This window comes from Sparus aurata, chromosome 11, assembly GCF_900880675.1.
Source record: "Sparus aurata chromosome 11, fSpaAur1.1, whole genome shotgun sequence".
Lineage (NCBI taxonomy): Eukaryota > Metazoa > Chordata > Actinopteri > Spariformes > Sparidae > Sparus > Sparus aurata.
In genome coordinates, this window is record NC_044197.1 from 6,302,423 (window position 1) to 6,325,864 (window position 23,442).

General features: G+C 42.3%; 1 protein-coding gene across 2 annotated transcripts in view; it reads right to left on the reverse strand.

Moving 5' to 3' along the window:
* tmem131 (transmembrane protein 131) overlaps positions 1-23,442 on the reverse strand; it is a 34,562-nt gene that overhangs the window by 1,502 nt on the left and 9,618 nt on the right. Inside the window, exons 6-40 of one of the 2 annotated variants that reach the window (XM_030432680.1) lie at positions 19,160-19,276; positions 18,936-19,058; positions 18,512-18,592; positions 18,280-18,430; positions 18,132-18,188; positions 17,977-18,038; positions 17,780-17,888; positions 17,141-17,249; positions 16,885-17,038; positions 16,619-16,789; positions 15,984-16,094; positions 15,471-15,605; positions 13,129-13,233; positions 12,944-13,030; positions 12,643-12,795; positions 12,480-12,555; positions 11,466-11,580; positions 11,214-11,352; positions 11,010-11,119; positions 10,852-10,924; positions 10,586-10,737; positions 10,255-10,397; positions 9,163-9,349; positions 4,953-5,138; positions 4,706-4,861; positions 3,137-3,576; positions 2,863-3,047; positions 2,065-2,195; positions 1,833-1,951; positions 1,590-1,739; positions 1,344-1,494; positions 877-992; positions 707-785; positions 505-608; positions 249-400 (exon numbers count right to left, since the gene is read on the reverse strand). In XM_030432680.1, the coding sequence (XP_030288540.1) occupies positions 249-400; positions 505-608; positions 707-785; positions 877-992; positions 1,344-1,494; positions 1,590-1,739; positions 1,833-1,951; positions 2,065-2,195; positions 2,863-3,047; positions 3,137-3,576; positions 4,706-4,861; positions 4,953-5,138; positions 9,163-9,349; positions 10,255-10,397; positions 10,586-10,737; positions 10,852-10,924; positions 11,010-11,119; positions 11,214-11,352; positions 11,466-11,580; positions 12,480-12,555; positions 12,643-12,795; positions 12,944-13,030; positions 13,129-13,233; positions 15,471-15,605; positions 15,984-16,094; positions 16,619-16,789; positions 16,885-17,038; positions 17,141-17,249; positions 17,780-17,888; positions 17,977-18,038; positions 18,132-18,188; positions 18,280-18,430; positions 18,512-18,592; positions 18,936-19,058; positions 19,160-19,276 (4,689 nt within the window). Of the gene's footprint in view, positions 1-248; positions 401-504; positions 609-706; positions 786-876; positions 993-1,343; positions 1,495-1,589; positions 1,743-1,832; positions 1,952-2,064; positions 2,196-2,862; positions 3,048-3,136; positions 3,577-4,705; positions 4,862-4,952; positions 5,139-9,162; positions 9,350-10,254; positions 10,398-10,585; positions 10,738-10,851; positions 10,925-11,009; positions 11,120-11,213; positions 11,353-11,465; positions 11,581-12,479; positions 12,556-12,642; positions 12,796-12,943; positions 13,031-13,128; positions 13,234-15,470; positions 15,606-15,983; positions 16,095-16,618; positions 16,790-16,884; positions 17,039-17,140; positions 17,250-17,779; positions 17,889-17,976; positions 18,039-18,131; positions 18,189-18,279; positions 18,431-18,511; positions 18,593-18,935; positions 19,059-19,159; positions 19,277-23,442 lie in introns of both variants that reach the window. The other variant, XM_030432679.1, reaches the window with a different exon arrangement.

Sequence of the window (23,442 nt, forward strand, 5' to 3'; positions counted from 1 at the left end):
ACAAGACGGCACAAATGACTCAGAATTTACTGTGGCTGTTTCTCCAAAACGCAACAACTCTTCTCAATCTTTCAATCTTGAGTATGAGGTTTACTAGTTCAGTGGTGAGTTGAAACAGTGTGTGTGTAACAGTGGCAGGTTAAACATCCTCAGTGCGTCTTGAATGCGTTCACTAGGGACACGTGTTGATACCGGGTCTGAACACGGCCGTGGGATCATGAGCAGAGGGAATGTCTGCGCGCTCTTACTGAAGTTGGGGCAGTCGGGGAGCTGGAGCTGCTGGGCCAGTGGTGCAGAGAGTCGTTGCTCGGTATGTCCCAGATGGACGAGGATGGGGGGGTGAACTCCGGCCAGCTCTGCTGAGGCTCCGATGACTTTGGGAGATTCATTCCGGTGAAAACTAGAAAACACACACACACACTCCGTGGTTTACTTGGCTGCATTCGAACTGAAGTGTTACACCAGTTACTCCACATTCGTCTGGTCGTGAGCAGCACAGGTTACCTCCTGTCAGGTTGAAGGAGTTGTTGGGTCCGAAAGCAGAGAATGAGTTGGCTGGATGGTAGTTTGGACTGCTGGCCGTGTCGATGGGACTCCATAATCCAGAGCTACGGGAAAAGAGAACAACGTATACAGAATATCACAACGGGATTGTATCTCGATCTCACGTCTGGACGTACGCAAGTTATTCATTTTCTCACATTACCTGTCAGAGCTGTCACTCTCCACTGAGGTCATGTGAGGCAGACCCTTTCCCTGGTCAGATTTACCCGGGCCAGAGCCACCTGGCGAGACACACAACACATTAGCGCTCCTGTGTAAAACAAAACAACCTCGAGAACAATGCACAGTGTGGGTTCGTTGTCACGTCTTTACCCGGGCTTTTATCGTAACCAGCAGCGACGGCAGCAAACGTGGGGTTCCCGTTTTTGCCTGGGAGCGGAGTGGCTGCAGACAACTTATTTCCTGGGGCCTTCTTTTGGATTACCTCACTGCGAACACGAGAGAGAATTTCATTAACAATCTGGCTTAATTTGAGTTAATAGTTAAAATACATTCAACCACAAAAAGCCTGTTTGATTGTAACAATAAATACTATAATTAACTGTATTTATAAAGCACTTAGAAGGTGCATTAACGGGAGAATCAAGTTTAATCTATTCAAAACTATTAAAGGAGCATTATGTAGTTTTGGAGAGGAAATCTTGATGAGAAGAGAAAGATTTTTTTATGCCTTAACAAACAAAATACACTTTTATTTAGATTGTTTAGGCATTTAGGATTAAAATTTCTTCCCCACAACTACATGACGCACCTTTAAGTGGAGATTAGTTCTTTAGTACCTGTGACTGTTGACCACACTGCTGTAGGAGCCTCGGGACAGCAGGCTCGGGGAGGTGGGAGGAGGCGAGCAGGTCCCGGCTGTGACGGACCTCTTCAGGAAAGGGTCTGCGTTTAACGTCTGGAGGGAGATCTGCTGAAGACTATCGGCTTCTGCGTGTGGAGAACAGGAGGAAAAACAAAACTTTTACAAGCCTGATTGGAGAATATTGGACAGACACCGCATTCCTTTTCGGATCTGGACTTACGAATGCTGTTTTTGGAGAGCGGCACGTCCCACTCTGGAGCCGCAAACTCCTTCTCCCCCTCAGAACTGCTGCTGTGGCCGAGCTCTGGCACCGAGCCGCTGGACAGCAGCTTGGCCAACAGAGAGGGGCGCGCGTCCTCCAGCTTTCCATCTACTGTCAGAGCACACGTGTCACAAACGCATCTGGTTCTGAAGCAGAGGGCGGGCGTGACGACATTTAAGTGGAGATTCAAAGAAAACTCACATCTCTGTTTCTGCACAGGTCTCGTCTTTGGGATGTTGGTGAGAGGGTAGAGAGCTTTGGATGTGAAGCTCTTGCGTTGTTTGTTCTCCAGCGGTGTTACGTACGGCAGCTCCAGAGAACTGAGGGCGATATAAAGATTTGTAAAAGAAAACCAAATAAAACTAAAACCAAGGGGGGGAAAAAAACAACAAACAAAAGACGACAGACACCATCTGTGATTAAATCAACACACCTGGACTTTTCTGCTTGGTTTTCTTTCTTCGTCGTTACTGGTTTCTTGGTTTTGGGTTTGATGAGGAAACTTGAAGGCTCTTCTTTGACTTTTCCTGTGGTAACTGTTCTTCCTTTCTTTTTCACTGGCTCCTGGAAGAAATGATGAGAAAAACCCATGCTCGACATTAAGACACTTGCATCGCAGTGGACGGCGGAGCTGTTTTTAAACTTTTCGTGGCACAATAGCCAACACTTCCCTTTTCAGTGGAACAGGGCATTTCAGTAGCTGCGATTCATGAATCAAAACATCAGATACGTCAAACAGTTCACAGAGGTGCAGCTGTGCAAAAAGCCCCATGATGAGGTTCTAACGTCACATCGCTGCTCCTGGGTTTGATCTGAATAACATCTCTGCTCGGTCACATAAAAACCCAGATTGGAGGCGTTGATTTTGTAGAGGTGTGAATCATCTTTGTATAATATTTATTATAATAAAGTTCTGTGTTCTGATTATTTGTTTTTGGATGCTGTTACCAGAATTGTTTCACACCTCCTTTTGACGATTGAGTGTTTTAGGTTATGAGACATTGTGCACATCTTAGTTATCTGTGCATCTATGCAAACTGCACACAACTTTGTTTTTTTTTTTTATGTTTTTGGTACATCAAGTCAAGTCTCCTCTTTTGTGTTCACGTCTCCAGCACATCAAGTTGATGCAAGTTTTTGCATCTTGTGTCCGAGTCTCCATCTCTGGTAGAAGTGATGTGTGGAGTGTACAGTAATGACATAAAGAGCAGGTGATGTGACTTCAGCGTACCTCTTTGATGTTCGTCTCCACGTCTGGATTGGACGTCTCTGTCGTGGTGGAGGAGCTGTCGTCGTTGTCAGCCAGGTTGTCTTTGAGCTCGTCTCCCTGGATCTTTACTGTGGATTTTTTCTCTTTCTCTTCCTTCTTCCTCTGGGCTTTAGCTTTGCCCCGCAGCTTCCCTTTGGATTCCAACACTGCAAACAATGCGAACACATGCGTCAAAGAGCTGTAAATGATTACAGAGGCCTCCTGCTCTCCCTCTGATCAAAACAAACGTGGGTACCTTTGTTTTGTATAGACTGAGAGCTCTGTTCCTGTAGGGTCTCGGCATTGATGGACTCTGGACGGTCGAGGTCGTTGTCCATGGCTCCTATCAGGTTGGCATATTCTGCATCCTCGGGCCCGAGGCCTCTGTGAGGCAACAACGACCCAGCTAAACTTTGACCGTGGAGAAGATCCAGTTGTTTTGTACTCCGAGCCTTCCTGTTGGTGAGCTGACAGGCGGCCGGAGGGCCCTCTTGGCCCGAGGCTGTACTTCCTTTGGCCAGCTGGGAGGAAGTAGCTTGCATAGATGAGCGGGTGAAGCCGATCCTGGACCTCTTATCTTGGCTGTCTGAGTCGGATAAGGTGCGGCTGTTGCCTTGTCGGCCTCCGATCCGAGCTGCTCCATTGCTGGACGTATAAACTCTGGAGTTCTGGGTTGAGTCGCTGAAATCATTCAACCTGAAATGGTGAAAGGACAGTTGATGTCAGTGTACATGCTGCAGCAACAACCAACTCCCTCTGAATCCCTTCAATGCTGTATTTTGTGCTGATGCTGTAAAGAAAACTGTTTGTTTTTTTGTAGGTGACTTGATGAAGAAGTGAAGCTCCTGGAAGAGATTGCTTCATGTGCTCAACGTGGCGTAAGTAAAGCTTAAAAATGCAATACCATGTCACCCATGTGACATTTTCTGGTAATTTACATTTACGAAATCACAGCGTTATCGTCCATGAATGAGACCTTCCCCTTTTCTCAGGTCATGTAATGCTGCTGGGCTGCAGACTTCTTCATGAAGGACTCGGGTCAGATTTTCTGCGACAGTCCAAACGATGTGACTCTGAGCGTTCTCCAGAATCTCATCCTAATCCCTCTCTGCTCAGATGTTTTACACCATCTCTAACTTTTATTAAAAGTTAAAACTCGGCTTGCGGCTTCTCAATACGCTAAAGCAAGAATCTAATCCGAAAACTGTATTCATAATGCAGAATACAAAGTCTACTAGAGCTGCTAATTAGCTGATTGATTTAATACACTTGTATGAAATTAACGTGCCACTACTCAGGTTACTGATTCATCGTTTAAGTGTTTTGCACATTGAAGTAAAAAGAATAAAACTGATCCTTCTAGTTTTGCTTTTTAAAGTGCAAAGAGAGAAACTACAATAAAAGGGCTGAAATCATTTGCACACAGGATTAACATGCAAAGATGGCCGAAGGACGAGCGATAAGGGCCGACCAGCGGTTAGCCACAGACAATGCTGCATCAGTCATCCAAGGTCTTCTCTTTGTATCCTTTCAACGACTGAATCAGACTGATAGAACGTCATTTAGAGATTTTTGTGGGCCACAGACAAACTTGTTCTGTTTTACTACGACAGTAAACTGAGTGTCTCCGGGTTGTGGACAAAACAAACCACTGAATCACTGATCCACATTTTTTTTTCTACCATGTTCTGATATTTTATAGACCAAACAACTAATCAAATAATCAAGACAATAAATGTCATGTTGTTTAGGCAACAATTTTTGCTTGATCAACCGCTGCATGAGATGTCATCCATTCACTCAGCCGCTCCCACGTTAAACTTACTTTGAATCACTGTGAATTTGCACAATTTCCCTGAGATTAAACGGTCTCCCAGTCTCCAAACTGGAGTTGGATTCCACTGACACACGTCTCTTGAAAGGCTCCCATATGCTCTGAGCCTCCAGGTAGGCCGTGGCAATCACCAACAGGAACATAAAACTGAGGAGAAAACAGACACAACAAGTTCAGCCGTTAGCTGGGGGGCGGCGCTCGCTTCAGGCGACGGCGCAGATTTCGGAGCGATCCTCACCTCATAATGAGAGACACGATGATGTAGAGCTCCAGCTCCCAGCTCGGCCTGGGCAGGCTCTCTGCACACGCAGCTAACATGTGGTAAGGCAAGGAGGCGTTCAGGACAAACACGAACTCAGAGCCTCCACATGTCACCAATTTGAGCTCCCGGATCACTCGAGATGATGTGAAGTCCGGTGTAAACCTGTGAAACCGGGGGAAAATGTTGAGTTTGAAAAGCTGCTCCAAACAATACGCAGAATGCTGCAATTCCACCTGTGGTCACAAACTAAGACTCCTGACGACAGACAGAGGACAGGAGTGTTGGCTCACTGGACGACCTGGCAGGTATCTTAGTGATTCTTGAATCTATTAGTTGTTCAGATGCATCAGGAATTTGCTTTTTTTAAACTAAATAACACAGTAATTTGACCTGTTGAATGATCGGACCAGCGATGATGAGTGTGTGGTTGGTTTCAAGGCTCCGTGTCTCAACGAAAACACTGAATGACAAATAATTCTTTAAATGAAGAATCCTGAGGCGAGCCAGTCTGAGTCCAGGCTCAAACTACAGGAGTTTTAAAATCGGCTGCAATGGCGCGACAACCTGCTGTATTAATGTTTATCCTTTGCAGTGACAAAAAACACAAGACATGGTTAACATGGAGAAGTGGAGGTGAGATTTTCACAATCTTAAGTAATGTAAGTAAGCCTGGCAACACTGTCAGCTGCTCCAGGTTGCCTACCTCACTGGCTATTGTGGTCCTGCTTGGGAGGTACTGACACAATTATCCAGATTCCACGTTTGATATTTATCCCCAATGAGTCTGAACAGTTCGGGAGATGTCAGATCGGATCAGTACACCTCTCACATTACCAGATAATCTGGACCACACTCCCAGACCAGATTTCTCCCCTGATTGTCTGGAGGACCAAATTAAGCTTAAAACTGACCCGACCAGCACTTCAGGAGCAGTTTGGGGTTCAATAACTTCCCGAAGGACAATTCAACACATAATCAACAGTTTGCAGTACGTACTGTGTGTTTTTCCTAATCTATCATGGAGCAGGTGTTAACTTGAGCTCAGACAGGTGTTTGGAGTTGGAAGATTTGACAGGCGTGTTTAATAACATTAATGAATTTCTACAATCCACTCAGGTGTGTCTGTTCCAGTTTCCATGTTGACTGACTGGTTTACCGTCTGTGGAACTTGTTGTTATTGTTGTCATTTCCTGCTATGACACATCAAAATGTTTACCATGAGAGAAGTCGACACTGCAACATGATTGGTGTTAATTCCACCTGACTTTGAGGCAAACGTAAAGACTTCGACAACAACAAGCTCGACTTCATTCTGCAACTGTTGCACAAGTGTGAGCGTTGACTGTTAATGTCTGTTAATATCTGTTTGTTAAGCTGCAGTGACACCAAAGGTCAGAGTGGGACGGGTTTAAACGTGGCACACAGAACGGCTTGTGGACTAATAACAGAAGTCCAACAAGCTGTAAATGACACAGCGTTTACAGCATCCCTTCTCCCTTCTCACCCCTCTGAGGACCAGCTGAATCAGCAGCCTCCTTATCCGAATATTGCTCATTTTCAAGATGAATAACTGAACAGCACGTCGTAAATAGTAAGCATGTGAACCAAGGCTAACAGACACTGTAAGTGTTTGTACGATAAATCAGCTTACTCATTTAATTGCTCCATGTTCGTGCCATCTAGAATCTGGCTGCACACATTGTCCTTCTGGTGTAGGGAAAAAAAAATACGCCTCGACTTGTTTTTCGAATTCCTCGCTAGCTCGGAGGTTGTTGTTGTTGTTTGATCTGGCGACGGATATTCAGAGAACAGTAACAAGTCGATGCGGAAGGGAAGAGGAGAGGAGAATTCCACCTGAAACCGGCTTTCTACCAATCCGGTGAGTCAGACAACTGACTAATCTTATTTTGACTATCAAATAAGACGGCGCGCTGAACATACTTGCTGGTTTACAACAACAGGTGAGCTAATCAACATCAGATTGCTAATCGGTGAGGCTGGGCGTGGCTCTCATTTGAGACATTTACACGTGTCAATGTCAAAGCCCTCCACAGGTGTTTCCACCAAATTTGCATGATTAGACCTGTGCTCAGGTGAAAGTTGAGCTCTGCTCATCACAGAAGAGCGTTTGTACAGGTGTGGCAGCTTGTGACATTAATAATGGCTGCTGTACATTTTGGTGTAACATGTCCAGGATCCTGCAGGTACACCCTGCTTTTTATCTATAACTTAGTTACTTAGTTAACTTTGTTTACATTATTAGTTTACAGTTTCATAGGTGTGATTGGCAAAGGACAAAAAAGCAGGAAAATAAACGGCTCCACTATGTCTCTCTTTACATTTTTGTGTCCTGTTGTTGGCTTCAGCCAAGAAAGACATTTTCGCCCCACACGTCCAAAATTCTTCTAACAGTGTTTCCCCCATTTTTTGTTTGTAGCAGTGGTGCCCGGAGTCGGTAACCAGCAGCACTACGGGGGTCCGGAGGCATGCTCCCCCAGAAGAAAATTTTGAAAAATAACCCTTTAAAAGGTGACTACTGTAAGATTTAGAAAAAAAAAAAAAAAATCATTTTCAGAATCTAAGACATGAGACAAAATAGTGTAGAAGTTGACATTGCTGCTTGAAACATGTTAACCTCTTGAGCATTAGAAATTTTTACCATTATTTTCTTTATTATTATATATTTTTTTATGGAAACAGAATCTGTTTCAGAAGACAGTCGGCCACATGACATGGAGGCTATTGAGAAAAAATATCATAATTTCTGCATATTAATATTCATATAAAATACAGGAAGCACTAAAGTACAATAGAAAGAGCTGTGTCTCATTTCTCCAGTTTACCAATACAATCTGCTGCTGGTTTGGAGTCACTGGGTCACATGACATGGAAGATATTGAAAAAAATGCAATTATTTTGTATTCATATATTTATGCTGAGTAATTTAATGACGGTCCCTAAATCAGTTTCCAGCGATTGAGCGCGAGGCTCTGGGAGGTGAGATAACCTCCTCAGTAAAGTCGCGGCTGGACCCGAGTGAATATCCGCCGAATATCCAACCTGAAACTAACTTCAGATCGGAAAAGCCGTACATTGTACATCAGATAATGACATAGGTGTATCTAACCAGTTTACTCCTGTCTCAGCTTGTCTAAAACATGTTGCCATCACAGAATTCAGAATAAGTTAATATTCACAAAAGTTAAACATTAAATATATTCTCTTTGTATTATTTTCAATTGAGCAAATGTAGTAATAGTTCATTCATTTTGTTTTTTATTTACACTTGTGCTTTTCCCACTCTGACTCCCCACTGACATGTCAACTTGTGTCTTCCATTAAAATAGACCTGCTATGGGATGTAACCAAACTTCAAGCACCAAGCAGAGTGATAAGGGTCCAACCTGTCCTGCCATAAAAGGTGCGCGTGAACAGTCACACAAACAGTTCTGAGAAAGCAGAATGAGTGGAATATCTTTGTAGGGCTTTTAAAACACGGCCGTCAGGTAAGGGTGCTCTGATTGATTGGGCACCGGTCGCTATCAGCTGATATGTGACACGATGCGATAAGCCGCGCTCGCCGCATTGACTCAGCTGCTCGCCGGCTGCCAACAGCTCACCAGATCTCCTCCTTTCATCATCGATATGGATTTTATCAAATCAATTACAAGTTAAGCAACTTCTTTTTTTTTTTTAAACTTAAACTAAGAAAGTTAATAATTGAAAAATTGGTGCAGCAAAGTAGAATTGACCCCAAAAGTTTTAGCACCGTCTAGCACGACTATTACTGAGGACAATACGTAGCCTCGGAGCTGGCATCACACTTTTGAGCAGACCTCGATTGAAGAAAAATATCCTGACTTGAATATTTGAGGTGAACGTGTGCGTAAATACGTGCGAATGGACATGAACTTTAAGCGATGAAGAAAAATGAGTGGTGAGGGGAGAGAGAGCAGAGGCTGCAGAGAGACAGAGAGCCAATTCATCCTCTTACTGAGGGCTTACTCAGCCAGAGAGGCTGAGGACAAGTATTAATAGAGCTTGTGGGAGATGGGGAACACACACGCACACGCACACACACACACACACACACACACACACACACACACACACACAGAAGTTTCTATGTCAACACAGAGAAAGCGCTCGCTGCACAAAGCGAAACAACACGTGTGTGTTCACTCACAGTATAATGAGGTCTTTTGAAGTGTTTGGCTTAAGTGCAAATTCTTGACAGTTGAGAACTTTGAATCCGTATCCTTCACAGGCTTGTCCGTTGATCTCTGCTGATCTGATGGTGATCGGGAGCAGGCCCGTGTTCTCCACTCGGAAGGTTCTCTTCAGGGTGAAGTTTGGCTCTTTGACTTTCGTCTCTGAAATAAAACGCAGGGAGAATATTTAATGGCGTTAATTACAGAAGAAACAGAAAAGTGTGTTATTATTCTTTTTTTTTCCATATTAGTTTTTATAACTTATATTTCAGAGTGTTAATGCAGTTTTGCGGGATGAATGTTTTTATTGCTTCACTTAGCGTCTAATGTGTGGGAGAAGTGTCTCAATTTATTAACAATACGCACACTTAAAAGATGAGGACAGAAATAAGTCGAGGACATTTTACTCTTAATAATAACAACAATAACAGTCAGTCCTGGAAAATGGCCTGAAGTTCTGCTAATGTACTATATCACATTCTGAGAGTGCGGAAGCTTGTTATAAAAAGTCATGCACCTTATTAAACACACTGATAATACTAATAGATCAGTCACACAGACTCTGAGCACTCAGTCGTTCTGCGGTTCTTGGGCAGATCAGACAGCTATTTGATCTCGACTCTGTGAAAGAGGATCTGCTCCCTCTGTAGATATAAAAGACTAAGACTAAGATAACGAACCACAACAGTTCATATTTTAGAGAATAAAACACCAATTATATTCCATTTATGCATATAGATCCCCCTAAATCCTACACACTGTACCTTTAAATCACATTTGGATCTTATCTTGATATGAGACACCGGACATGGTCGGTGTAAATGGGGCCAGAGGCAGGGGCGGTTCTAGGGGGGGGGGGGGGCAACAGGGGCCAGTGCCCCCGTAACTCTGAGTCTGGAAATTGTAAACACTGCTTTGTCTGAATGAGGGATTTATCCTTTTTTCCGGGTTGTATGTGCCCCCTAACAAAAAAGCCGGCCCCAACCTGGCCCCCCTATTAAAACTGGTCTAGAACCGCCACTGGCCAGAGGTCAAACTGATCAAACTGATCTGGACTACAGACTCACTCTCTGTGCAGTCTTTGAGCAGGGCCTCAGTCATCTTGAACCTCAGCGAGCTCCCTTGTCCCGGGGGCTTCCCTGCAACCTTCAGGCTCTCTGTCGTACCTCGGCCGTGAAGTATGATTGTGTCGATCACGGTGAGGTTATTCCTAAAACAAATGACACCATTTCAGAACAGAAACACATTTTTATTCAAGTGATTGCCCTTTTTATTCTTTAAGAGGAATCCCAATTAGCTCCCACAGATTAGTTGCCAATCTTCTTTGCATCAGGTAAAGACACAAAAACTACAAGGAATCCAAATTGAAACCACATGCTGGGTTAGTTCTGACAGTACCTGACGATGAGGAGGGAGGAGACGCTGTGGTTGCTGATGGGAGTGAACCTCACGTTGAACGACTTGACTTCTCCGGGCAGCAGGAGGAGGTTGTACACGAAGGGTCTGGTTGATCCCTCCACGAAGCCTGTACTGCTCTTCATTAGCGACGTCTGACAAACAAACAGAAGGCCTGTTAAAGAAAAAAATGACCTCCACATGCTGCCCCAGGAGGACTGTAGTTATCAAGGCGATTATATGTCGAACAGCTGATCGGCAGCACTCACCTGATTTCTGTGAACCTGAAACTCTAAGGTGTTCGTGTCGATGTTGATGTTGGACAGATTTCCTAATGGCAACCTGGGAGGTAAAACCGGAAAAGATCTCTGTTAGAGCAAGAATGAAGTCCATAGAGTGAAAGAAAAGGAGCGTGCAGATTTCTCACCTGTCAGCCAGCTTTCCAGAAAACACTGAGGGGTTGGGTAACAGGGCCAAGGGGAGAACTTGGACGTAGACGAGGACGTCAGCAGGATTCTGCAGGATCACCTCCTCCTCCTGCAGAGAGACAGAAAACACGTCACTCCTCAACTTCACACAAAAACCTTAACAACACTTTCTTGTAACGACAGGCGGATTTGTTTGTACTCACAGAGGAGCTGTTTGTGTTGGTCAGAGGGAACATAATTCGTTGGGAGGAGTTGACCACCGACGGCCAGGTCAAGTGCGCCGTTATTTTAGCTTGTACGTTCTTCTGAAGGTCCGTGTTGACTTCAAAGACAGCTTCAACCCTTCAGTGAGAAAAGAAACATCTTGTGACATTCTGTAAATAGACCGTCTGCGTGGAACAACTAATCCAACAGCAATAACTTGATCAAAGATCACAGAATCTTAACACGCTTACTTGTGGCCCGAGCGCTCTTTGAGCTCTTTCCATCGCCTGAGGAGTTTCTGGTGGAGATCGACATCAGCGTCCCAGATATCCTCCTGTAAGGCCAGCCCGTGAGGCTTAGACTCAGCTGTGAACGAAAAAACATACGCTTCTTAAGTTCTGACTCGTATTTTGTGAGATTTGAATGTTGCACAAAGGGCTGTACCGAATAGTTTGAAGCTCATAACACTGACGTTGTCTATTCATTCTGAATATTCCTGCACAGTTGCAGATTAAGATTAGGTTACACGAATATTAGCATCATACTAGTTGCAGTTTTAGATTCCAGTGGTGGCTGTGTAGGAATGTTTCTGACTCACGTGACCAAACATTTCCACTAACTCCAGAGCGTTAAAACTCACATTTTATTAAAAAAGGTGGTAAATAAAAGCATGTTGTGAAATGATAATAAACAGCTAATGATCTTTATCTGCTTCAGTTTTTTTTTTGTAGCCGTTTATACTTTAAAAAGACAATATTATCACTGCCGTCAAATAATTGTTAGCCTTCCTGCTTGGAGACATACTAAGATCATTTTCAGATTTGTTATCTTATCTTTGGGTTCCTACTAGAACAGGTTTACATGCTTTTGTGTTCAGAAAACACATGCTGCTGCGGCTCTGTATTCCCCCTCTTTTTAAGCTCCTGTCTCTCTGTTTTTTTTTAATTAATGACATAATAAAATCAAAAATGCACCAGTCGATCGGTGAGGTAAAACATCGTAGCTGAGGCTTAAGAATATGAAATTACAACACAGAGGCTCCATAATCTGAACTAGAGCAGCAAACTTTTTTTTGTTCACAGGTCTCAGATATACCAGTATGCATTGCAAAATCAGAAAGGTTGACAAAGTTGTTGTGTTTTCTGACAGAAATAAAGTAGGACTTTTTTTTTTTTCTTCACTCAAAAACCTCAACAGCTGCTTCCAGTGTACAGACTGAGATTCGGTACAGCCCTGCTTACACACGCTCCGAAAAAAAAACTTACATTTAAGCACAAATGGCAGCCCCACATAACAGTGATCACCACACTGCAAGCTGGCGTCAAAATAAATATTTGCCACCTGAAAAAGATGAAGGAAAGAAAATGAGTTTGTGTTTATAAGGACGCGTGTGGCTCGCTGATGCTGCTCGGTGGGAGGAGGGGCTACCTTAGATTTACGCCTGGGCTCCAGCTCGTCTTTGTTGTTGCGGAGCCGTTTGTAATAGAAGCGTATATCTTCTGTCAGGGAGCGGATCTGCTGGAGCCTCACTTTTTGTGTGAATGAGCTCTGTATGCTGTAGCTTTGATGAACAACTTTCCCCTGGAAAAAAGGGAGAGAGAGAGAGAGACATGAACAGTTGTGTTAAGAGCTGTAACGCCTCTGATATGAAACAGGAAAGAAGGGCTTCTGCGTATTATCTCATCTTCTGGTGGTTGCCACTACAGAACAGTGTGAAATGTTTACTTACAGGAAATGACGGCGGTAAAACGATGTGTTTGGGGGAGCTGTTTAATGTACCCACTGCTATGAGCGCTTTCACCGGGATGGTTAATATCTGAGGGAACAGAAAACACAAATTAATCTCACCACCAAACTGAATGTTGCAGGTTGTTCCGAGTTCAGTGCGAGCAGCAGGTCTGACTGATCACCAACCTCGTAATCTGTGGTTATGTGCACAGCTCCGTCGTACGTGCCCTCCAGAGCCTTGGCCACAAGCGTCACTCTGAACGCTGCGTAATAGCCTGATGCTAATATCACCTGCGTAGGGAGAATTTAAATGTGCATTAGTTTTGCTTGATTTTTTTCTAGGCGATAATACGTCACGGTGTCAAGGCTACAGTGCACTCTACACAGGAAGCGGTTAGCTGTCAAGCACTTTGTTAATTTGATGTTTTATGTTCGTCATCGTGACTTCAAAAAAGCTTCTATCTGTGATCTCTGTGGTTTCATAAAATTGAGATTCAAAGTTTTCATATGTGGCATAGCAGAACTGACACGCAGCAGAGTTCTCTCAGACGACAGGCACGCTCATGGTGTTTTCTAAATTTGTACCATCAAAGATACCTTTTAAATGTCTATGTTGAATGCTTTTAGATGCATTTAGATACGGCCTGATGCTGAGAATTCATTTTTTTCTGCTTGAAATCACAGGGTCTATCTGGTGAGGCAATACAAAAGTTAGCAATGTTTTAACACAGAACAAGGGAACGCATTAAAGCTGCCGTAAGCGTCGTTGTGGTTTAACCCAACTGTCCGTTTTGCAGTTTGTCATCCTCTCCCCCCTCCGCTCTCTGTCACCGCAGGCACACGCAGAGATAATCTACAGACGTGGAAGCAAACCTCGTACACACAGCTGATTTTCATTTTGAACTGCCAACTTCTCCACAGATGAAACTTACATAATTAACTTGATCTTTACCCTCTTTTTTTATACATTTCTAAAGATATCGATTTTTAAAAGTATTTGACCACCTTTAAAAATTATAAATTTGAAAACATATTATTTTGATATTTCAAAAACTACTCCAGTTGTTTAGCATGCCTGGAAGTTTGTTATTCTTCTCTCCTTCCTCAACATTTACTTAAATTTGTCGCACAGTTTTTATTTATTTTACATTATTTCATCATTTTATCATTTTTCTGGAATTGCAAGTCGACCATATAATTTTTTTTTCTTTACATAATTAAAAGATGTACACTAACACAAACCAGGGTTCGTACACATTTTTCAAGGTCAAATTCAAGCACTTTTCAAGCACTTTTAAGGGTCATTTTTAAGATTTTCCAGCACCTTACTGTTGGGGTGAAATACGTATCTAAAGGAATATATATACACTTGTGATTTTTTTCTTCACTTTTTATCACAATTATGTACATTGTATTATGCTGTAAACATCTAAATTATATTCTATAATAGCAAAAACTTCAGAAATTAATTATCCAGTCTGATCCCAATTTTGTAAGACAGAGTTATAATGTCAAGCACTTTCAAGCACTTAAACTAAAATCCAAGTACTTTTCAGACCTTGAAAACACAACATTGAAATTCAAGCACTTTCAAGGATTTCAAGCACCCGTATGAACCCTGACAAACAAAACAAATAATGCAATTTAAAACAAGAACCGAAAAAATCTAAAGAGGAGTTTACTGATGTCTGCTAACGCGTCCGCACCTCGTTCTACTGTTTTTTTTTTGCTTATCGCTCCTTTCCCTCTATCTGGTGTTCTTCTTGTTGGTGCTTGTCAATCACTGTCTGTGCACGTCTGCAGTAGCAGTGCACAAGTTACACAAACAACAGCAGTGATGGAAAGTAACTAAGTACAATTTTACTCAGATATGACAGTTGGGTACTTATGACAACTCTGAACAACTGTGAGCAGGATGTCAGCTAATCATTGTGATAATATAGTAAGTATAGTAAGAAAATGTTTGAATGAATTTTGGGGAGCTATATTTTTAGCAATAAGCTGATAAAAATGACTCATCAACTTTGAGATTTCAAAACATCTGATTCTATAATATCCAAGGAGATTTACAGCTTTGTTAACCTCAGTCAGTGAGCAGTGATGTAACCAGGTAAAAACACTGACGGGCTTTCAGAGCTTCATAGAAACCAGTTAGACTGACTTTGGAGATACAATCTTCTCTTTTGTTCACCAATAATGTAAAGTAAAAACAAACCTACACAACATGTCACTGACTATTCAGAGAGTACTGCCACATCAGGCGAAAACAAAACAGAAAGGACTTCAGATCAGGTCATGGCTTGTGGTCACAAGTTCCATGCACCTTGTTTGCAGTGTAATGAAATACAACACTGCAACCTTCAAAATGACCATCGTGTTGAAGTGCGGCTCATGTGACACAGTTTCAACCAATAAGAGAACATGAGAAGCTTCATAAAAGTCAGATTAAATCCTGGGCCTTTGCACCGGACTGATTTCAAAACACATTTAGTGTGATGCAGCTTTGAATGACACGGCGGAGGTCTTACTGTTTTGTGATGAGAGGCTGAAGTGTTCTGCAGCTCTCGCAGGCGACTCAGAGCCACTGTTGTATTTCCTCTCTCCGTCTTCAGCAGCTCCATGGACAGACTGTCTCCTGTGACCAGCCAGGACTTTATCTCCAGCTGCACGACAGAAAGGAGTTTCAAAGGAACTCAAAGGACAAACATGTGTAACTCTCTTTGCACTAGGATTTGTCTGTTGTGGTGAACAATGTGTCTGTACTTTAAATTGTCCACAGTTACTGCTGTGGAAATGAACATGTTGGCATAAAGTCACACTGTATGTTGCAATAAGTCCAACAGTTGCCATGAAAATATTCAAACGCACAAGTCAGCACATTCTAAAGAATCTGTAGAAGTGCCTCACACAATGAAGAGTGTATTGTGCAATAAACAGGAAAGACCACCACAAAATATCTTCTGTATCTGACACTTGCTAGATAATTAGCAACTGTTTTATGTGTGCTGTGGTAATATCTGCGGTGTGCTGTGTGATCTCACCTCTATGGGATTACTGTTAACCACCACAAATATGATGCTGCTGGTGTGTGTTGCACTGCGAACACCAAAGTCCAGGAGGTTCTCCTTCAGACTGGGAGGCAGGACCAGAGGCTGTTCAGAGCAAAGAACAAACACCACGTTACCACCAGACACATGCTCTGTCCTTCAGAGGCCAAACACACTGACTAAATATCTGGCTACAGTACAAGACCTGACTCCCACCTCTTGATATCTGCTATTCAAGACAGGAATTGTCATAATAATGTGTAATTTCTATGAAAACTTCTTTTGCATTAACTACAAAACAGAGCTAAAAACGTGTCAAGTTAATGCTCTCGTTTTGTCGTTGCTACATTCTGACTTTCTACAGCTGTTAAGGCTGCAGTGACGAGCTGAACTTAAGAGGCCACAATCACCACACTTCCTGCACTCTGTCACAGAGAAACAGCTAAAGCAAGATAGCTATATCCAGCAACAGCTATCTGGTGAAATAGACATTTTAATATCCGTCATGCAGTTTGCCAGCTAGCCTGTATGGAGAATACATGGGATTAACTGTTCAGCGCCACCGCCGTGGTAACTAAATGACCTACATATGAAAAATACTTTGTTTCTCAATAGACTCCAGTGTGTACCTCTAAGAAGCCTGTGTAGGCCCGGACCGGCAGGTGAAACTTTGATGCGTTTGTGATGAGCAGGATGTTGCTGTCGATGTGGATGGAGGGTCGGACTGGCCGGAAGAGGAGGGAGAAGATGTAGCGCGACTCATGTGGGGGAATAACGATGGGTGCGCTTATGTTCTGCGCCTGAAATAGTTAGAGGAACAAACAGAGATGTCATATCCACCTCTGCACATACATCACACTTCACAATCAGTCCGGCCTTCTGTTTACCCACTCACATTAAACATGGTTTTGGCCTCTTCGGGCAGGGACACGTTGTGTATCCGGATGGCAAAGCTGAAGGCATTTGTGAGGAAGATGGGTCTGTCCACGGGGTCCACAGGACTGTCCCTGATGTGGAACAGTGTAGCTGTGTGGTCAAAGCCCAAATAGCTGCCAGGAGAGATTACAAAACCAGTGTCACTTAGAAGGAAAACCCCCCGAGGAACATGTTCCTCTATATAAAAACATGAATCCACCCACAGGATAACTCACCCTTCTAAAACTTCTGCCTGGTATGGGATTTCGAGCTTGGAGTAACTCTTTTCTTTTGCTTTAACTGTTATTTTACCAGCGAACTGAAATGGCCTTCTTGCTTTTGAGGCTGCGATGAAAAAAAAAAAGAAGATTGAAGAGCTGATAAGTTCAGTGTAAAAGGATACGAGGCCTCACAAGAGGAAGTTGTGAAATACCCTAAAAGTCACAAATTGTGAGTACGGACATGAAGTGAAACTTTTCCAGCTAAAAAACATAATTAGATCATTCCTAATAAACAATATAAATAAATAAATAATTTAAATAATTCTTATAAGGAAGTGGATGCATGACACACTGTTAACCCAAAAACGGCATCTTTACTTCTAGAGAAGATCTTTGTTTTTTTACATATTTGTATTCCAGTGAAGACCTCGAGATGGAAACTGACATCATGCAGCTCTTTAGTTCACATTTACAGTCAACTTTTTTAAAATTCAGAAAATGGCCTTTTTAGAGTTCAGTGGAAATATTCTTTAAAGTGACAATGACGAAAAGGTATTTTTACTCCTTCAGCTATTATTAATCTTGTGTCTTGCAGCAAAGTGCAAAGAGTCAAACACTTACACATGAAAAAAAAACAAAAAAAACACTACTCACCATCGAAACTAATACTTGCAACTTTGGTATATCTGCTCTCTCCAGCCTTTAGAGTGACTGCTTTGAAATCTATTGTGACTGCTTCGTTTGATGGTGTTGTGCGAACACTCTGTAAAGCATAAATAAAGGATGGGGTTACAGGGCTGAGGTAGGCTTTTAAAGGATTTTAAAAATGGGCCGCTACAGAGGATACCTACTGTGATCGGAACGTCTTTTGTTCCCGAGTTTAAAAGGTGTAGATTGAGCAGTTTAGGACGATCTGTAGGACGATGTGGAAAAGAGAGCAGAGGGAGGGTGAGCAAAGAAGCCCAGAGAAAGACTGCTCCAGAAAAAAACTGCAACATGTCTTTACCTTGTGATCGCAGTGTACCAAAGTCGAGCATCTCTGTGGAGGAGTATATACCAGGGGCTGCAAGAAAACAACACAGAAAAACATTTAACGTACAAGAAAAAAAGGACAGTATCAAAATAAACCTACTGACAGGGATTTGCTAGCACACCTGATGTGACTTCCACCTCTACAGGGAGGATGATGAACTGGTCCTCATTGGGGGCGTTGGTTTTGATCCGGATGAAAGCCGTGTGGTTGTCCACATCTCTGGACGAGAAGCTGGCTCTCATCACCCCTTTCGTCTCAAAAGGGGGGATCTCCTGGAAGGTGAGGAGAAGGTCAGCGTGGGTGACAGTGACTCATTTCATCTTCACATCAAAAATTAGACTTGTGGAACTAACCCAAAGTTTCCCAGTGCCTCCCTGTTGACCTGTGGGGAGCTCTAGATGTAGATCTCCACCACTGGAGTACATCTCAACAACCTGAAGGAAAACACAGCAAAGGAACCCGCCCCAGAAATATGGAATCAGTCCACCAACATTAATCAGCTGGTCCACACAAAAGCAAGTCAAAAATGTAAAAGCTGCATTATGTAAGAACCGGCAACATGTTGAGTTCATATTCCCAACAAACAGGAGGCAGCGTATCACCAGAGTAACCACTAACTGCTGCAGCTAGTTAGCTCACTTAGCTAGAGATGCAGACTGCTGGTGATCTTTACATTCCGTTACCAAGTTAAGTGAATTTTTTAAATACTTTAAACCAGAATTCTTTCATATTGCACCTTTGAAGAAAACTTCAACATGACAGATTCTTTTGACTTACCTGCAGTGGTTCACTGTACGGGTTGTGGATGTGTATGAGAGGCGAGAAGCTGCTGTTTACAGGAACTCGCGCCCCGATGAAGGGCCGCAGCCTGTAGGGGTTTGGGATACCGACCCCAAAAACCTGCAGGACAGAGATGGAAAAGCAAGGTCAGCAAAATTTCTCCCAACACTAATCATTCAACTTATAAAAAAAAATATTTGAATGTTTATTTTGGCCTTTACCTGGTATGTGAACACTCCATGATGTGATGTATTAATAAATAAAGTGTTTTCTACATTCCCAACTACTCGAGCGAGAAACACAACATCAAATGACGTGTTTCCTCCAGGTGGAATTATCTGCATCGGGACCAGATTAAAAATAGAAAAAGAAGGAAATTGGCACAATAAATGACACGGTAACAAACACTTTTTAACTGAATACAGCCTTCAACAGTCTTTCACATGTACTGACCCTCTACCAGCTGGGTTAATAACCTGAAAGAGCTGAACGCTCACTCTCACAACACCTGACCTAAAGGTCCACTGCTACGAAAACATTACAGCTACGCTCTAACTTTAACATTTTGGTGGCGACTGTGGTTGCAAGTAGTGACCATCAAGTGGTTTTTCCCTCAAGTCAATTTAAAGCGACATGTAAAATCTGCAGAAACGGCTACAAAACTAAATTTCTTGTTGACTGACAAACACTAAAACGTTGTGTACACAAAACTGGACAGATCCTCTCGTATCCTCTGCTGCAGAACGTTCAGAGTGTATAAAACATACCGATAGCAGAGGAGTAAAAGGGCAGAGGAATTTAGAAAACATTTTTAACATCCACTTCAGGGGCACAGCTGAGTGGATGCAGGCGTGCTGGAAGTGCGGGAGCAAAAAGATAAAGTATAATGGAAAATATTCACTCCAACCTGAACATCACTCAATTATTCAGGCAGACATTTCAAGCAGGAAGCAAAGCCGTGACATTTTCAAAACACTCTGTGGCCGTAGCTTCGGTTTCAGAAGTGCATATATAAATGTATATATAGCCTGGCTGCTCTTTCGTACACTTAAAATGAGCAACTTCCTCTTTTTTGGCATGTTTGTCAGGTGAAAAAGAAAGTATAATGAAATCAGCTTTCCACAGAAATATTAGCTTAGCATGCACTAATCCCTTTTCTAATAATATCTGATTTTCTTGATAAGAAGAGATAAATCTGGTTTTGCATCTGTTCTCCAAAAGCTGCGTGCTTTACCACCTAGTCCAGCTTATCAAGCTCATCGGAGAGCAAGGTAACATTTTCATCACTTCATCGGTTCCTGATTTTGGCAGTCGAACAACAATGTTAAAGAAAAGAATTTAGCAAGAAAACCAAATTGAAAGTTTAAAACGGGAACAACTGGTTATTCTAAATTTCCCACACACTTAGACACGTCGGTTAACAAGTGAACCAATTCATGGAGGAAATGGAGAAGCTACTAAAAAAGGGAAAAACAGAAGGAAAACCAAATCACTTGAACACGTCAATGCCACTGGAACATGTGAGCACAGCATCAGAGATCTCTGGGGAATGTAGTCTCTTACTATATATGGGCGAGAATGCACAGAAGAATCCTGGTGTATAAATAGACGATCCGATGCACATAGAAACCGTAAGTGGCACAACACGCAGCAATAGATTGGAGCTATACGTCGGTTATATGCAGTTATGAGTATCTAGTTTACAAAAGGTGCAATATGTTAGAAGTGGTCTTGAGGGAAGTGGGTTTTACGGTGAGTTAACAAGGCAACTCCAGTAAGCTCGTCTTCGCTCTTTAAAAGAGAGAAACTTGAATTCAGAAGGGGTTTTTTGTGCGAAAAGGAAAATGTGTGTAAGACTATTTACCTTCTTGCCATTTTGTTAATTTGATCTGTTTATTGATTAGACTAAAAAAGCACTGAGGGAGCTTGTGACGCGTAGCAAACATCTCCCAGCCGGATCTATACGAGGCTTAAACCGAAGTGGTATCACGAGACAGGATGGGCTGTGGCTAGCTGGTTAGCATGCTAACTTATAAAAGATTGATATCATTGCAACATGATACACAAACATGAAGGGGCTCACCGGAGATGCGTTTCATCTACCCTGATGTACAAAAGCCTTCATGCCAACACATCCCATGACGGAGGACCAGAGGGCTCAGGTTGTCATCTTCTAAACCACACGACTTCCCTCCAACTGAATGTCTCGGTGAACCAGACTCTAATTTAATTCATTTGTAATCTTATTTTGATAAGATACATATAATTTTACTTATTTATTTTAATGGTGAGGTTCTCGATAAGCCCTCCCAGTGTTTCAAACCTCTCCAGCACTGATTAATTGTAGTTTATCATATATTATCTATTGTATATATATATATATTTTTTTCCTTTATGTGATATACTCTTTGTTTGTAATGTTTTATTAAAGTGCAAACAATAAAACAAAAACAAAACAAAATCCTGACGTTGGTTTTCATTTTTAATTCATCCACATTAATGCCCAGGACGTTGGACATCTCTACATGGATGTTTTAACTAAAATTTGTCTTCAATCCTGAAAAAAAATGCAACTTCTGTCTGTTTAAAACCAACTTATTTAAGATTGTCTCTTTGACCAGAGTGTTCTCTCTTGACATTAGGATTATTTTCATACCGAGAGCCTGTTCATGACTTTATATAGGGAAAATCACAACACATTTCTTTAGGCAACAACTGCTTACTCAAAAGTCAGTTTCTTAGATTATGTAACGCTACATGTTACACATCAAAAACACAGCTTTTCAAGCCAAGATCCAGCTATCTGAATGTTAATACCTGAAAATCATCCTCCTCTAGATGACCTAGTTTATATAAGCAGCGTCTTCGGGCAACACATCGGCTTAAACTACAGCGCCCTGCCCTACTGCCATTTAAAGTATGCAGCGCCAGCAACTGTGCCTAAAGTGACAGAACAGGCCTTTCCTGTAAAGGGAGTCTTCACGCGCAGTACAGGCAGCATGATTTGTTTGCAAATATGCCAACATCAGAAAACACACACTGGAAAAGCATCACATTGCTGCCTACGACAAATCACTGAATGAAAGACAAGTTCTGTTTCTTACAAGTTTCAGTTACAAACAAGTTCTCCGACGCCGTTACGTTCTCTTTTAACCGTCGGCAGGATGTGGTGGACCTCTGCTGCTTTTGATCACTTTACACCTGCACTTAAGCAAGTATCTGACCAGTCACACAATATCATGTACAGTGCTGAAGGGTTAAGTTCGCCCAGAGATGAAACTTCAGTCAGTATCTACTAACCAAAAAAGTAGATCACATCACTCCAGTTCTTAGATCTTTACACTGGCTTCCTGTCTATCAAAGACTAGATTTCAAAGTCCTGTTGTTGGTTTATAAAGCATTGAATGGTTTCGGGCCAAAATACATTTCTGATCTGCTGCCGCGTTATGAACCATCCAGACCTCTGAGATCGTCAGGTACCGGTCTGCTTTCAGTCCCCAGAGTCAGAAGTAAACATGGAGAAGCAGCTTTCAGTTACTATGCGCCACATATTTGGAACAAACTCCCTGAAAATTGCAGGTCTGCTCCAACACTCACCTCTTTTAAATCAAGACTTAAAACATTTCTTTTTGCCACTGCTTTTAACTGAAGCGATTCAAGTCTTTGAACTGCATTATTACTCTGACTCTACAGTCTTTTTTTTTTTTTTAAATGCAATTTTTAATGTCTTTTAAATGAAATGTTTATGTCTTTTAATGTAATTTGTGTGTGCCTGTAAAGCACTTTGAGTTGCCTTGTGTCTGAATTGTGCTATACAAATAAACTTGCCTTGCCTTGCCTAACACCCGTGTCAGGTGCAGACAAGTGAAGTTTTGTAGCTCACGAAACATTTCTGGAGCTTCACAGCAAAACAGTTTGGCAGCATTCCCTGTAAACAGCTGAGGTCGATTGCTTTTTATGGGGTCATGTAAAAAAAAAAAAAAAAAAAACCCCAACTAAACAGGCTCCAAACACCTCGTCTGGCATAATTCTAGTGCACAGACAACCCAGAGATTCCAAATTCAAGTGAAACGACATTATTGACTGTGTTTATAGCTGTGTTGTTAAGCTGACACCATAAAAAAAAGCTGCTCAGCTACAAGTGTTAGTGCACACCCCGTCTGAAGCTGGTGCACAAGCTCGACTGGGTGTCAAGGGTGAAACTAAGGTATTTTTAAAACTGGAGCCATTTTATGTTTCTTCTCAGTCGTATTTTAAGATTTTAAAAACAAGTCCCACGTCTGCATTAGTCGTTGGGGAGAATGCTGACAAACTTTGAGGACTGCAAATCTTCACCTGACTTTCCATCGGCGAGAGAGAGAAGATAATAACTGAAGTTTAATTCATGGGTGGACTTCTCCTTTAACAACTGCCAGCGCTGGAAACAAATGAGAGGGCTTCCACTAAAACCGCCTGCCGTCGACACTGGCTTCTATTTACGTAGCTGAGCTAATTAGATCAGTGA